General features: G+C 52.8%; 1 protein-coding gene across 2 annotated transcripts in view; it reads right to left on the bottom strand.

Annotated features, from left to right (window-relative positions):
• The window catches only part of PCDH19 (protocadherin 19), a 57,687-nt gene that overhangs the window by 28,246 nt on the left and 16,769 nt on the right, over positions 1-12,672 (bottom strand). Inside the window, exons 3-4 of one of the 2 annotated variants that reach the window (XM_083797794.1) lie at positions 3,412-3,470; positions 5-177 (exon numbers count right to left, since the gene is read on the bottom strand). In XM_083797794.1, coding sequence (XP_083653920.1) covers positions 5-177; positions 3,412-3,470 — 232 coding nt within the window. The remainder of the gene's footprint in view (positions 1-4; positions 178-3,411; positions 3,471-12,672) is intronic. The other variant, XM_083797795.1, reaches the window with a different exon arrangement.

The following is a 12,672-nucleotide window of genomic DNA, read 5'->3' as shown; positions in this document are numbered from 1 at the left end:
TCACCTGGCTCGGGGCCCTGGGACCCCATGGAGGGGACGCTGGTGTTGAGCACGTCGTTGACGGCCGTGTCGCAGTAGAGGCCGCGCTGCACGTCGTGCTCGCTGTCGGTCTGGTCACTCTCCTCGTGGCCGCTGTCCTTCAGGCTGTTCCCCTCCAAGTCCTTGAACGTGGAGCTGCTGGGGGAGACAGGGCAGTGAGCTGGCTGTGCCACCAAGCGCCCGCACCCAAAACGCAGCACCCAGCTGTGGGCTGCTCGCGCGTATGGTGCCAGCCCACGGGTCAGGACACGCGGGTATCGAGGAAGCTGTGAGTGAAACAGGGCTTAAGAAAATGGAAAATACATACACATCCAATGAGCTGTTTCTACAACTAGGCTTCCTCATGTTGCATTACCTAATATTAAAGTTAAAAAGGATCTCAACTTTAGCATTTTAGGTTATAGGCCAAATCCTAATAGCTTCAAGTTTTAAAATAAAAACCTTCCGGGAAACAGGAATTTCTCCTCATGATGACGATATCATTCCTATTTTTAAAAACAACCCCATGATTCTGGGTCCAAGTTCGCAGGGACTTTGGGGGAGCTGGCAGCAGTCCAGCTCCCTGACATCCCCTGCAGCTGCAGCTGCCAAGGCCAGACTGGGGGGATACGAGGGCTGAGCTGGTCGCAAATTCCTCATGTCCCTGTCCTGGCGGCCAGCCTGGAGGGGCAGGAAAGATCTGCATCCTGGGTCAAAAGCGATGTAAGCACATGGAGCGACCGGCACATCCCCACAAACAGGAGAGTAGCGGTGGGTCCGGGGCGCCCGCTGTCCTCAGCACGTCACGGGAGGGATTTTATAGCCCTTCTGCGAGCAGGATGGAGGGACTGTGATGTGGGATGTCCCCTTCCCACCACACCTGCTCCCAAGGAGCCAGCGAAGAGCATCTCTCTGCACAGCGGGTGTCCTTGAGGGTGCGGGAAGCTGGGTGCAGAGGCACTGGCTTGGGGAACAGCGGCACGACGGCCCCAACAAACAGAGCGCCTCGCTGCGCTGCCCAGCATGGACATGGGGACGGGGCACGGAGGATGTGCACCAAGTCACCCGGCTACTGGCACCAGCCCAGGACCAGCTCTCCTCCTGGAACCTCAGGGGCCAAGAGGCTGCCAGTTTGGGCCCACAGACAGCTGCATGGATGAGCCTCCTGCTGCCCGCCAAGCCCCGCGACACCCAGCTGCTGCAAGACAGGAACATCTCGAGGTGCACAAAGCGTGCCTTCCCCGGGGGCACGCACACGGGCCGGAGCAAACGGGAAAGCAGAGGCAGATGCCAGGGGGAAAGGAAAGCGTTTGGGAAAGGAGGGCTGCCAGAGAAAGCACCCGAGAAGGGCGGGGAGGGAGTTGTGACACCTGCCCCATGCCCTGCCTTTGGCCCAGCGCCGTGCTGGCACGGCCCTGCTGGCTCCTTCGCTCCTCCACGCCCGGGCAGCCCGCACCCGTCGGGGGCTCTGCTTGCACCAACGGCACCGAACTTCCTCGCTGGCTGATCCGGGCCGAAATGTCAGCGCAAGGAGCGGCCTGTGCTTCAAAGCGCCGAGGAGCTGCAGATTTTCATTACTTTGTGAAGCCCTTTTGCGTCTCCACGGAAACCAAGCAGACCACCTACCAACCGAAGCTTTGCAAAGCACGCGAGGGGGGGGCTCTGAAATACATATAAATTGGTAAACCTTCAAACATCACCTTTTAAATAAAGATGTCCCTGTTGAAGCCACTGACTTTGATTCCAGGAAACATCAAAGAATTTTAAGTTTAAAAGCACTACAAATCTACAATTCATTTGTGTGTGTGTATGTGAGTGAGAGAGGCAGGCAGACAACACAGCAAAAGTACAAATGGATTAATTAAAGTGCTGGATTTGAGAAGATTCACTCACCAGAGATAGAAGAGCTACAACATCTTCATAAAGGCAAAGGATGAAAATGATGCCACAGTATGCTACAGAAAATATTTTTGTTCTTAGATGTCTGCACAGCATTCCTGGCATCCGTTGTACTTAAGATACAAGACAAAGGTAGAAAGCGAGGGGAAACGCTGTCCTACACGGTGTTGCTGTTCCTAATGTGCAGGCAATCTGTGTTACAATGCATTTATCTTTCCCGCAGTGAACCAGACCGTAATGCAGCAGCCACACAACACGTTTCCGCGGCTGACACTTCTCTAAAGGATGGGCAGGTCTCAGGGAATCAGCGGCAGCAGCATTTCCCAAACAATGCCGTGCCGGAGTAAACCCCGCTGTGGCAGGTGGGAGCGCTGCTTGCCTTTATGTTAGGTGTGAACAAGGAAAGATTAATAGATTTGGTTTTTTCCAGGGTGCCTGCAGACTGCCTTATGAGGAGCGATGTGGCGCAGGCAAGCCATCTCTCGCAATCACATTAGCATCGTTAAACATCACACGCAATGCAGGCAAATATACCTGCCCCTCGCTAGCTGAACCCAAGTTGCTTAAACAACGCGCTTGCAGCTCCCATAGTCCTTATATTTTTAAGATGTAAACAAATGGGATCGCAGCCAGGAAGATAATTGGATTTTTTTTTACTGCTCAGAGCACACCTGAACAAGCCAGGGCTCGCTCCTTCTCCTCGCTGCATCTAAGCAGCATCCTGCGGCTGGGGTGAGCTGCCCACGGCGGTACCTGGCCTGGGGTGCTGGGCCCTTCGCAGGCTCCAGAAGAGGCAGTGAGGGAGAGGGCAGGCGGGAGAGCTTCCCGCAGGGTGACGCTGGCCACTCGTTGGTTTGACATGACCCGGGGGAAATGAGTGGGCTTAAACTGGGTCAGCGCAGGCATGAACCCACTGGGGACGTCTTCGCCACTGGGAGGACACCAGCAAAGGCAGGATTTTATCCAAAGAGTTAAATTTACCCATGGGTAATTGCTAGGTTGCAACTGAACTGATGATTTGCTTTTTTACCCCTGGAAGGGAAATCTTAGCAAAATGCTGTTTTGCCTCGGTATTCAAACTAAAACAGTGAGCATGCATCAAACCCAATTGCCTGCCCCCAAATGAGATTTTTTTTTTCCCCGCCTCACATGGCAGGGAGATCTCACCATCCAAATCTATCATTTTATTCTTGTGCATTCAAATAGAATAAAATCTATGAATTTTAAAGTTGTCAGGGTAACAGCGCTCTACCTAACTCGCTGTAAGTTCCCAGTGTGAAGGAGCCAAACAGAAGAAAAAAGACTTCCCTTTATTGCAAACCAAGAGCAATGGGACTTAATAGGCAGTAAATACCGTTTTTAAAACCAAATGAAAACTCTTGAAACATTTTGCATATAAAAAAAAGCAAGTAGCATATAGCACAGTGAGAAAGAACATTAAATAATCTGGATTTGGCTGGGCAAACCAAAGGGCTTTCAAGCCAGCCTACATACCTCTTTATTAAATGAGCTCTGCTGTTCACGTAGTTGGAGTCAAAGGAGTAGTTCTCAGTCTGGAAGGAGGAAAAGAAAAGGGAGAGGTTACCGGCTGCTTGCTGTGGGGTCGGGGGCAGGCGGGCGCACAGGGCCCTCTGCGTCCTGTACAAAGCAGCAGCCGCCCACGGGGCATCGCCCGGCACCTCGGTGAGACCGGCACCTCGCCTCGTCCCGGCACCTCGTCCCGGCACCTCGCCTCGTCCCAGCACCTCGTCTCGTCCCGGCACCTCGCCTTGTCCCAGCACCTCGGTGAGACCAGCACCTCGCCTCGTCCCGGCACCTCGCCTCGTCCCAGCAGAGCCAGCACCACCCCGGCACAACTCCGGCCCCCGCCAGCCTTCACACGGCCGCGCACCGAAAACCAGGCTGGCTGGTGACCACAGAACAATTTGCGGAGAAGGAACAATGTGACTGCGCTCCGTTACAAAACTAATTGCTTTTAATTCCCTGACGGACTCGGTTCTGTGTGTGTCAATTTGACTGAAAGTTCAAAAGGTATTTTTCTTATTAGTGTATAATTAACATGTTAAAATATTTATTGCATAGATATGTAAATGCCAGCAAGGTAATCCCCTGCCGGAGAATTTAATGTGGGCACTTTTCTTTGTTTTAAATCATTTCATTTGCAGAGACAATGGGCTCTGTTATTAATTTAAAAAAAAAAAAAAAGACAATGGGTGACATGGTTAAAAGTTGGAGGGGAGCAGAAGAGGGGGAGAGAAGTCAATGGATTTGTCATTGTAGGCAAAACTCACTGACAAACTCCGTCGCGGAAACACCGTCTTTGAACCTGAGATTACACAGCCTGGGCTTTCTGGTTTTCATAGCCGGGATGGAACAAAGAGAACTGGCTGAGAAAGAGCAGCCAGAATACAGGGGAAGAGAGCAGGGTGCTACTGCCCCTGAGAGCCACGCGTTGGGATGCAGCGGGAGCCGTGAGCTGGGACGTGGTGGGATCCTCTTGGCGGGGATGTGGCAGGAGCTGCGTGGTAGGACACGGTGGGGGCTGTGTGGTGGGACGCGGCAGGTGTTGTGTGGTGGGACACGACGGGAGCAGTGTCCTGGGAGCCACGTGTTGGGATGGAGCGGGAGGCATGAGCTGGGACACGGTGGGATCGATTCCATGGCCGGACCATGGCAGGAGCCGTGAGGTGGGATGTGGCGGGTCGGAAGCGGCGTCCTCCGAGGCCAGGAGCGGGGAAGGGCCGCGCGCCCCAGCGGCCCCATCCTGCCCTCCCGCGCTGCCTTCAGCTCCTGCTCGCCCCCGCCCCACGGCCGCCCCCGCTCCCAGAGAGCCGCTCGGGGATACTATGGCCTGTTTTTACGGCAATTATGAACATGGTAAAAATAAATGCATGCATCTTTAATGTCTCAATAAATAAAGGAAAGCAGAGTCTGCTGCTAACGTAATCACAACGGCAGGATGGAGGGAGCGGGGCCGCTGCAGCAGAGCCGAACGGGAAATCCAATCGTACCCTGGCTGAGGTTATACTGCTGTACCGAGATAATAAAGCAAAGGCAGCGTTGGTTAAGTGTGACCTTTTCTGAAATACAGCACAATATCTAATTTACCAAACAGGAGCCTCCCAGAGAGAAACATGCAAGGATCTGCGAGCCGGGGGAGTTGGCCTAGCACTCAGCACAGCTCAGTTATTACTTTCACATAGTAATTACTGCTGTAGAGTCACGCAGGAGATTTACTGCACAAACTACTGGTCCCTGCAGTTCTTGCATCCTTGTTCCTGCAGCACGACTTTGATTGTTAAAGCGCTCTGCGTCTCCGTAGGAAACACACACATGTATTTTTAAAACACACAACGCCGGAGATTTAAACGCTGCAGAACATTTCTGATCCCGTGTTTGCTCGCCAGTCCTGCCGCTGCCAGCCCGGGGGGAGATGCCACCATACCCCGGGATCTCACCGTGGCACTCCCCGGAGAGACGAGGTGATTCCCAGAGACCAGGGCTCTGCAAGGGGGTCCGGCAGCCCTGAGCGACGGAGGGCAGGAGGGATCGGAGGCAGCTTTGGGTAAGCAGAGAGCAAACGTCAGCGCGTGCCCACACATCACAGAGCTTTTAATGCGCTCAGCTCACACACCGCGCTCAGCTCCACACAGGCCAACCTTCAGCACCCAAGAGCACCCAGGGCCACCTGCCAGGAAGCTCAAGCTGGTTTCACCAAAACCCCACCGAAACATCACTAACACCCCACCAAAACGCCCCCGCTCTCGGTCCTAACAGGCCGGAGGAAACGCTGCGCATGCTGCCATCCATCCCAGCTTCTGCTCCGGCCCAGATCCAGACCTCGCGCTAGATCTGGCCAACAACCCTGGGAGCTTTGTTACCGATTTCTGATAAAGTAAAAAAATAAAAAAGACAAAACCCTGGACCGAGCAAAATCATTGGCGAACGAGCAGTCCCCCAGGCTGCAGTTTGGTTGCCTGCAATAACGCCCCCCCCATGGGGACCCCCTGCTCCACGCCTCACCTGCTGCTCAGGATGCTCTGCACCACCTTGCTCCGGAGGATGCAACACCAAAGACGTAATGGAGCGGCTCCTGGGGGGCTTTAATCATGCCCAGGGTCTGTCCCCAGACTTCAAACCCAGCACGTCACTACAAGAAGCACTACCAATGCAAATCCCTTCCAGATACCAGGCAGGGCACGGAGCAATGTGGCAACAGGGACAGGAGCCGGGTACGCTCCAGGTGCTTTACGAGGCAGCCCAGCAGTTTATGAGGGCTCTCCTCAGCTGTGGGATTATCTGTCAAGGTTATCTCCATGCAGGCTACGCGATCAAAACAGGAGAATAAAAAAGGAATGAGATTTTTCATGGAGGAGGGCTGTTTTATAGTTTGCATTATTCAATTGAAGTTCACTTGATTTAAATCTAGTTCATCCTGCAAAGTGCAATCACTTACAAACAGAGGCAAAACGACTGGGAAGAACGTCTCCAACATGTCAACATTTTAATTGGAAAAGAACACGCTCCCTCTCTTAATGAGGCGCCAAGAACAAAGTCAAAGCACAAAAAAGAGGGCCAAGGTAAGGCTCATTTTTGCCGATGAAACACTGTGCTCTTCATAACATGCATCATCGAGAGTCCAGCCCCCTTTTTCTTCATTATTTTGGCAAAAGCAAACAAACCGTTACTTTCTTAATGATCAGACCTGCTCCTGTAAAAATCAAAGGGGAGAGGGAGAGAGCCCAGCCTGTGTCAAGGGCCTCCCTCCCGATGCTGCCAATTCTCATCTCCTGCTCGTCTCAGTGTGAACGAAGGATGCTCAGCGCTTGTCAGGATCCAACCCCAAGCCAGCGTGCTAGGAATAAACCATATATTCAAGGCATGAGGAAGCGCTGAACAGCATCTAGCATGGAGTCTGCGGCGTCGGACCGCATTTCTAGCTTGCCCTCCCCAGGCAGGCGTGCTCGAGGCAGTGCCATGGGGGCACGGCGCTGCTTACCTGGGTCCAATTCAAAAAATGCCCTTAACTGCTGCCTTAGCAACACAAACAGAAATGCAGCAACAGACCTACTCGGAATCAAGCAATCAGCAGGGAAATTTTAAACTTTTTTTCTTCCCCAGCTGCTGTTGAGGACTGCCATTCCCATTACGTTTCAAGAAGATGCACAAGCGCCGGTTCAACTCTTCGAATCACAGAACGGATTCAGGTCCCTTCTGGACCCGGACGTTGGGGGGTGACAGTGACTTGCCCGTCAGCAACAGGGAGCTGACCTCATCTCTGCTCCTCCTCTGCCTGAAAAACCAGAAGTGAAAGCCAGGGCGTCCCGAGGCAGCTAGGAAGGGAGCTAGGAGGGGAGAGGCGGTGCTGACGGGAAGGCCAGCGGGGCCAGGGACCCGGCGGGGAGCCACCACCTCAAAGAGGCTGCGGGGGGAAGCTTACAACCCGGTTCTCCAGGAACGTGTTAAGCCGCTATACCTCCTCACCTCAATCATTCAGGGCCTGTTATTCCTGGGTTTCAGCCGTGACGCAGAAAACATACAAATGAGCATCTCTAAAGGCACCGAGGGGCCTCGGTGCTGGTGGCTCGGGGTTGTCACATCGGTCCGCAGGCAGCAGGGATGCACAGACACCCGAAGTTCCTCCTGACCCGAGGCGGGGGCACCCGTCCCCCTGTGCTCCTGACCCGCAGTACAAATCTACAGCGTCTCCACACGGGCCGCTGGCTCTTCTTCTCACTTCGGGGTGAAAACATTTCCATCTTCCTACAAATTATTGTAAACCTGCTGCAACCTCCTGCCAAAGCGTGTAGGAACCCTTCACGAAATCAGCTTCATAAAAATGACACATTTAGCGCCACTTTTTCAGAGTTGCCCCTTGAGCCTTTTTTTTTTCCTACATGCCTTGTTAATAAAGCTTGCATGTCACACTTTATTACTAGAAAACAACGTGGACCTTCCTCCCAGGCTGCAACGTGCATCTCTTGTTGGGGGTTTCAGAAAATCCTCCCAAAATAGGCAGCGGCTCCTCTGCGCCAGCCCCCAGATCTGCACGGGGAGCCCGGCTCCCCTGGCCGCCTGCCGGTACTGCAGGAGGATTCGGGGACCACAGCCACGTCGCAAAACCACGCGTGGCCCCCACGATGGGGAAGGCAGGGCGGGTGATGCTGGTTCTCCCGTCTCCTTTGCGCCTCGGTCCTGCTCTCCACAGGCCGATCAACCACAGACTCCAGCATCTGTAATAAAACTGTTGCTCCCTGATAGGAAATCGCACCAACACTGACTTCTTACGGTCTGAGCTATATTGTGAGTAATACGGGATACATGTAAATTAAATAAAAACTCTGGAGCTGCACTTGTGAAACATGGATAATTTCAAAGTAGGGTCAGACGAAGCCTTGATCAGTGATGGCTGGAAGTCATTATCAGTGAGCAAGCTGCTTATTACACCATGGGAAATAAATAAGTGGTCTGAGACTCCTTCCCACCAAGAACAGTCGCAGCACAAAACGCAACCTCAAAGCCGCTGTCACTCAAAGCGCCCAAACAACCGGCCCCGAACAACCAGCCCCGAACAACCAGCCCCGAACAACCGGCCCCAAACAACCGGCCCCGAACAACCGGCCCCGAACAACCAGCCCCGAACAACCGGCCCCAAACAACCGGCCCCGAACAACCGGCCCCAAACAACCAGCCCCGAACAACCGGCCCCGAACAACCAGCCCCAAACAACCAGCCCCAAACAACCGGCCCCAAACAACCAGCCCCAAACAACCAGCCCCAAACAAAACCAGCCCTGCAGCCCCCAGCTGCTCGCCCAAGGCCGTCCCAGGGAGCAGGGACAGCATCATCCACGCTGCCTCTTACCCAGAGGTTGCTTTACCTCTTCAGCTGCTCTGTGCTGGCCTCCGAAGACAGGCAGGAAGGAGGCAGAGGAAGGAAAAGAGGCCTTTAAAAATGCCACCCGTCCGTCTGGGTGCTGGTGACGGAGCGACATGCCTTGTGACACCCATGACCATGAGCTGGGGAACCCCGGCACACACAGGAGGGGCACCCAGCACGGCCAAGGATGGTTTCTCACCTGGTTTCTCTACAGACCGGGACAGCTCCCGTGTGCCGGGCAAATCCCAAAGATCTCCCCCGGCACGGTGCCGGCTGCTGGAGAGGACAGCACTGCCTCCGAGCATCGGTCAGAGGCCAGGAGCAGCGGTGACAGGACAAAGCAACAGCCCCAAACAAGACCCGGGAGAAATGTGAAGCCATTTGGTTATTATTAAGGAGTATGTAAGAGCCAGTCACCTGGGGAAGCCTGGTAAAGGTTAAAAGGATCTGACCTCTGGCATCTCCCTTTGAAGCCATTTTCCTACAGCCTGGCTTACTGCTAAAGCCCGTAATACATGAGATTGCAAACTGTAAACTAGCAGTATAGTGTCTCTGAAAAAGTAAGTGCATTTAGCGTCCGATATCGATGTTTTATAATTAGATATAATACAGCAGATCATTTTCCTGCCCCTGATCAATGAAACCATGGTTGGTTTTTGGGTTGGGCTTTTTTGCAGACACTCTGATTGCTGCCTAAACCAAATGGAGCAGTGCCTCGCTCAGTTCAGCAGGAACAAGCAGAGACGAGGATGTGCACACACAGCAACCATCTAGATTTACTATCCCTGAAATATAAACAGAATATTTATTCCTGACCTTTTAAGTACTAATTCCAAATTTAATGAGGCACAATGAACATTCCTCAGAGCCAGACTCCATGGCTGCTTAACACCACCAACCCTCTAATTATTACCGCAGCTTAAATAAAGGGCGTTTGGTTCTGATGGACATTATTAAACACTGAAGGAACTGAGTCCAGCCTCCATTTTCTCCTGATAAAATAAAAAGCATTTCAGAAAAATCACTGGGAGAGTTCAGCGTTTAGCATCACCCTGCTCATCAGAAATGAGCAAAAGTATCAAAACAGATTGCATTACGGCGCTGCCGTACCCACTAATCCGCTCTGAACTCCCGTCCCCTCCCCAAATATACACAGGCTTTCTCATTTTTGTCTGAAAATGGATCGGAGGCAAGAGTAAAGGAGCTGCTGTGATGTGATTTTAAAAAGGGTACGGGATTAGAAACCCAGATTGAATCCTGAGAGCGACGACACACAATGAAGCCATAATTACACTCCTGAAAGCCGCAAATAATATCACCCGTTTGAATTTGTCAACATATCAGAAATCTACAGTATCGTTATGGAGAGCAAAAATGCAATAATAAAACTCCTTCTATTCATATGGCACCTACAATCCCAAAGCTCTTCAGAGGCCGGCGCACACAGGCGGCCCTCCAGCAGCCACCGCCGCGCCGGGGGCCAGCCGCCTGGCACCGGCACCGCAAAACCAAAGGAAAAGCAAAATATTGACCCAAACGGGGGGTATATTTTCTAGGCGAGAGCAAACAAATGCCTCAGGTGGGACGAGACTGGCCAGCAGGCTGGCGATGCCCTGTCAGCCACCAGAAGACCCCGAGTGGCTTTCGGGGCAGGGGGACCCCCAAAAGCAAGGGGCAAGGGGCGACGCTCCCCCCCAGACAGGCTGCGCGCGCCCTCCCAACGGCCCCGTGGGGCACAGCCCGCCGCAAGCCGATACCCCTGCGGGGATATAACAGCCGCTAAACCTAACGGCAGGCTCTTCCCACCACCTGGGCCTGCCGCTCGCAGCTGCGTAATGGATATATGGACGCCGTTTCCACCGTGGACTGCACCCCTCTCTAAGCAGTGCAAGAAACAATCTGGATCTAATCAGCAGCCCTAGGGTAATGGGGCATGACTTACAGATTTGTTAAAAAACCTTTCAGAACTGTCCTTTGCCTGCCTCCTTCCATTAGGAATGAAAACAAATATAACAGAGGGACCCTTTTTTCAAACGTTCCCATTGCTGGAGCTAAATAAAACTCCCTGTCAGTCACCTTCTGGAGTGGCAGGCCAGAACAGTACCTTTCGTAGGGAACAGGAGAAATCAGAGATATGTCACTGCAAAAGAAAAACCAAAAAATCGTTGCAGACGAGTTAAAAATACTGAGGGCGTCAGCCGCAGCCGCCAGCTCCGTTTTGGGAGCGCGATTGCCGTGGCAGCCCAGCTTCAGCTGAAATTCCCCCGACAACAGAGGATGATAAACCTGAGCCGAACCGTGCTGCTCCGCGCCAGCGGGTGCTCGCATCCTCTCTTTGCGGTACCCGATGGGAAGGGATCTGCAATGCCCACCCCGGCCGGGGGAGCTCGGCAGGATCCCGCTGGCTCTGCAGGGAGACGAGTCCCCGGCACGCCCCACGTCGCCTTCCCCATCCCGCTCCGTCCCCACGGCGGGGGAAATACACCCGGCGCTACGAACACGCCAGTAAACACAGCCCGTTAGTTATTACAAAGATGCCAAAACCTTACTACTTCTTGTTCCTTCCAGTTAATGTACCATAGCCGAGGATGAATTGCTATTACAAGGAACTAAAAATAAAAATGTTTCAGAGGCCGTAATTGGCTTGTCTTGTTGGGCTTTTTAAGGAGCCAAAGTACCAGTTCCAGGCTATTAGCCCTAAGGTTGTAGGAGAACGGTGTAAAATATTTCTTCATTAAAACCCTACCTTCTATATAGAGGTGTTTTTCTTTGGGATTTTTCTCCCTTTCTTTCTTCATTTTTTTAAAAAATTCTTTTCTTTTTATACGACGCATATTAGCAAAGAAGCTTTAGTTAAAAGAGGGCTTTGAAAACCCCGAGGTGATAAAAATAGAGAAGACTCCTTGCAGCTGGAGAACCGGTCAGAGCCTTCAGTCATGGATTCAGGTCATTTTCCTGCAAAGTTTACATAATATTCCTGAACCACGTCTGTCGTCTTGGGTCGTTTTTAACAACCAGCACCAAATCCTCCAGGCAAGCAGAGAGCACGGGCTGGGGACCGCCACCAGGGTGGGACAGGGCCCGCTGGCACGGGGTCAGCATGAAGGAAGCGCGCGAGGACAGGGAGCCCAGACAGAGGGTGGCCGGTGCCACTCAGCTACCTGCGCCTGACGCTTCCCAGCAGCTGTATCTGCAGCTGCACAAGCTGTGGCACTGCTAATTATAACCACGGCAGCACAAGCCTGCGAAACACCAGCACGCGCCGAACGCCGCCTACCTGCCTGCCAGCTCCCTCCCACCACCCCAGCCAGCAGCAGCAGGCGGATGCCACAGGCCCCTTCCCAAACACCCCGAGGCCTGGCACTAACGCTGACAAAAGCCACACGGGGCAGCCGGTGGTGTCCAGGGTACGATTTATTCACTGGGTGCTCCTTTTTTTTTTCTTTTCCTTTTTTTTTTTTCTTTTTTTCTTTTTTTTTGTCCTTTTCAGGCTGTTTGGTGCCACTTCGTTATCAGCAGCATCGGTTACTGCCATCACTGGGTATCAGCAACAGCAATGACAAAACCAAAATCATTTATTCAGCAAAACACTTGTTTTGAAAGAAACAGATGCTGTGCCTGAGCGAGGGCTTGGAGATTTGGCACGAGACAGCCATCCTGATGAGGCACAAGCGACACACGAGCAAAACGACAATAATTCACGGTCATTTAAAGTGGCTTTAAAACTGGCTGTAAGTTCTGCCACTTAGAGCCCGCTCTGGTGGCCGCCGGGTCAGAGCACCTCGGTGCTGCCCTCTCCGTCCACGAAAGCATTTGTCTGCACGGAACTGAAATCAATAATAATGGTAATGTCGATACTGATGCTGACCAACCTGC

The sequence above is a fragment of the Anser anser genome (assembly GCF_964211835.1).
Source record: "Anser anser genome assembly, chromosome: 13".
Lineage (NCBI taxonomy): Eukaryota > Metazoa > Chordata > Aves > Anseriformes > Anatidae > Anser > Anser anser.
The sequence above is the reverse complement of the archived record's forward strand: the minus strand, read 5'-3'. Positions and strand labels throughout refer to the sequence as shown.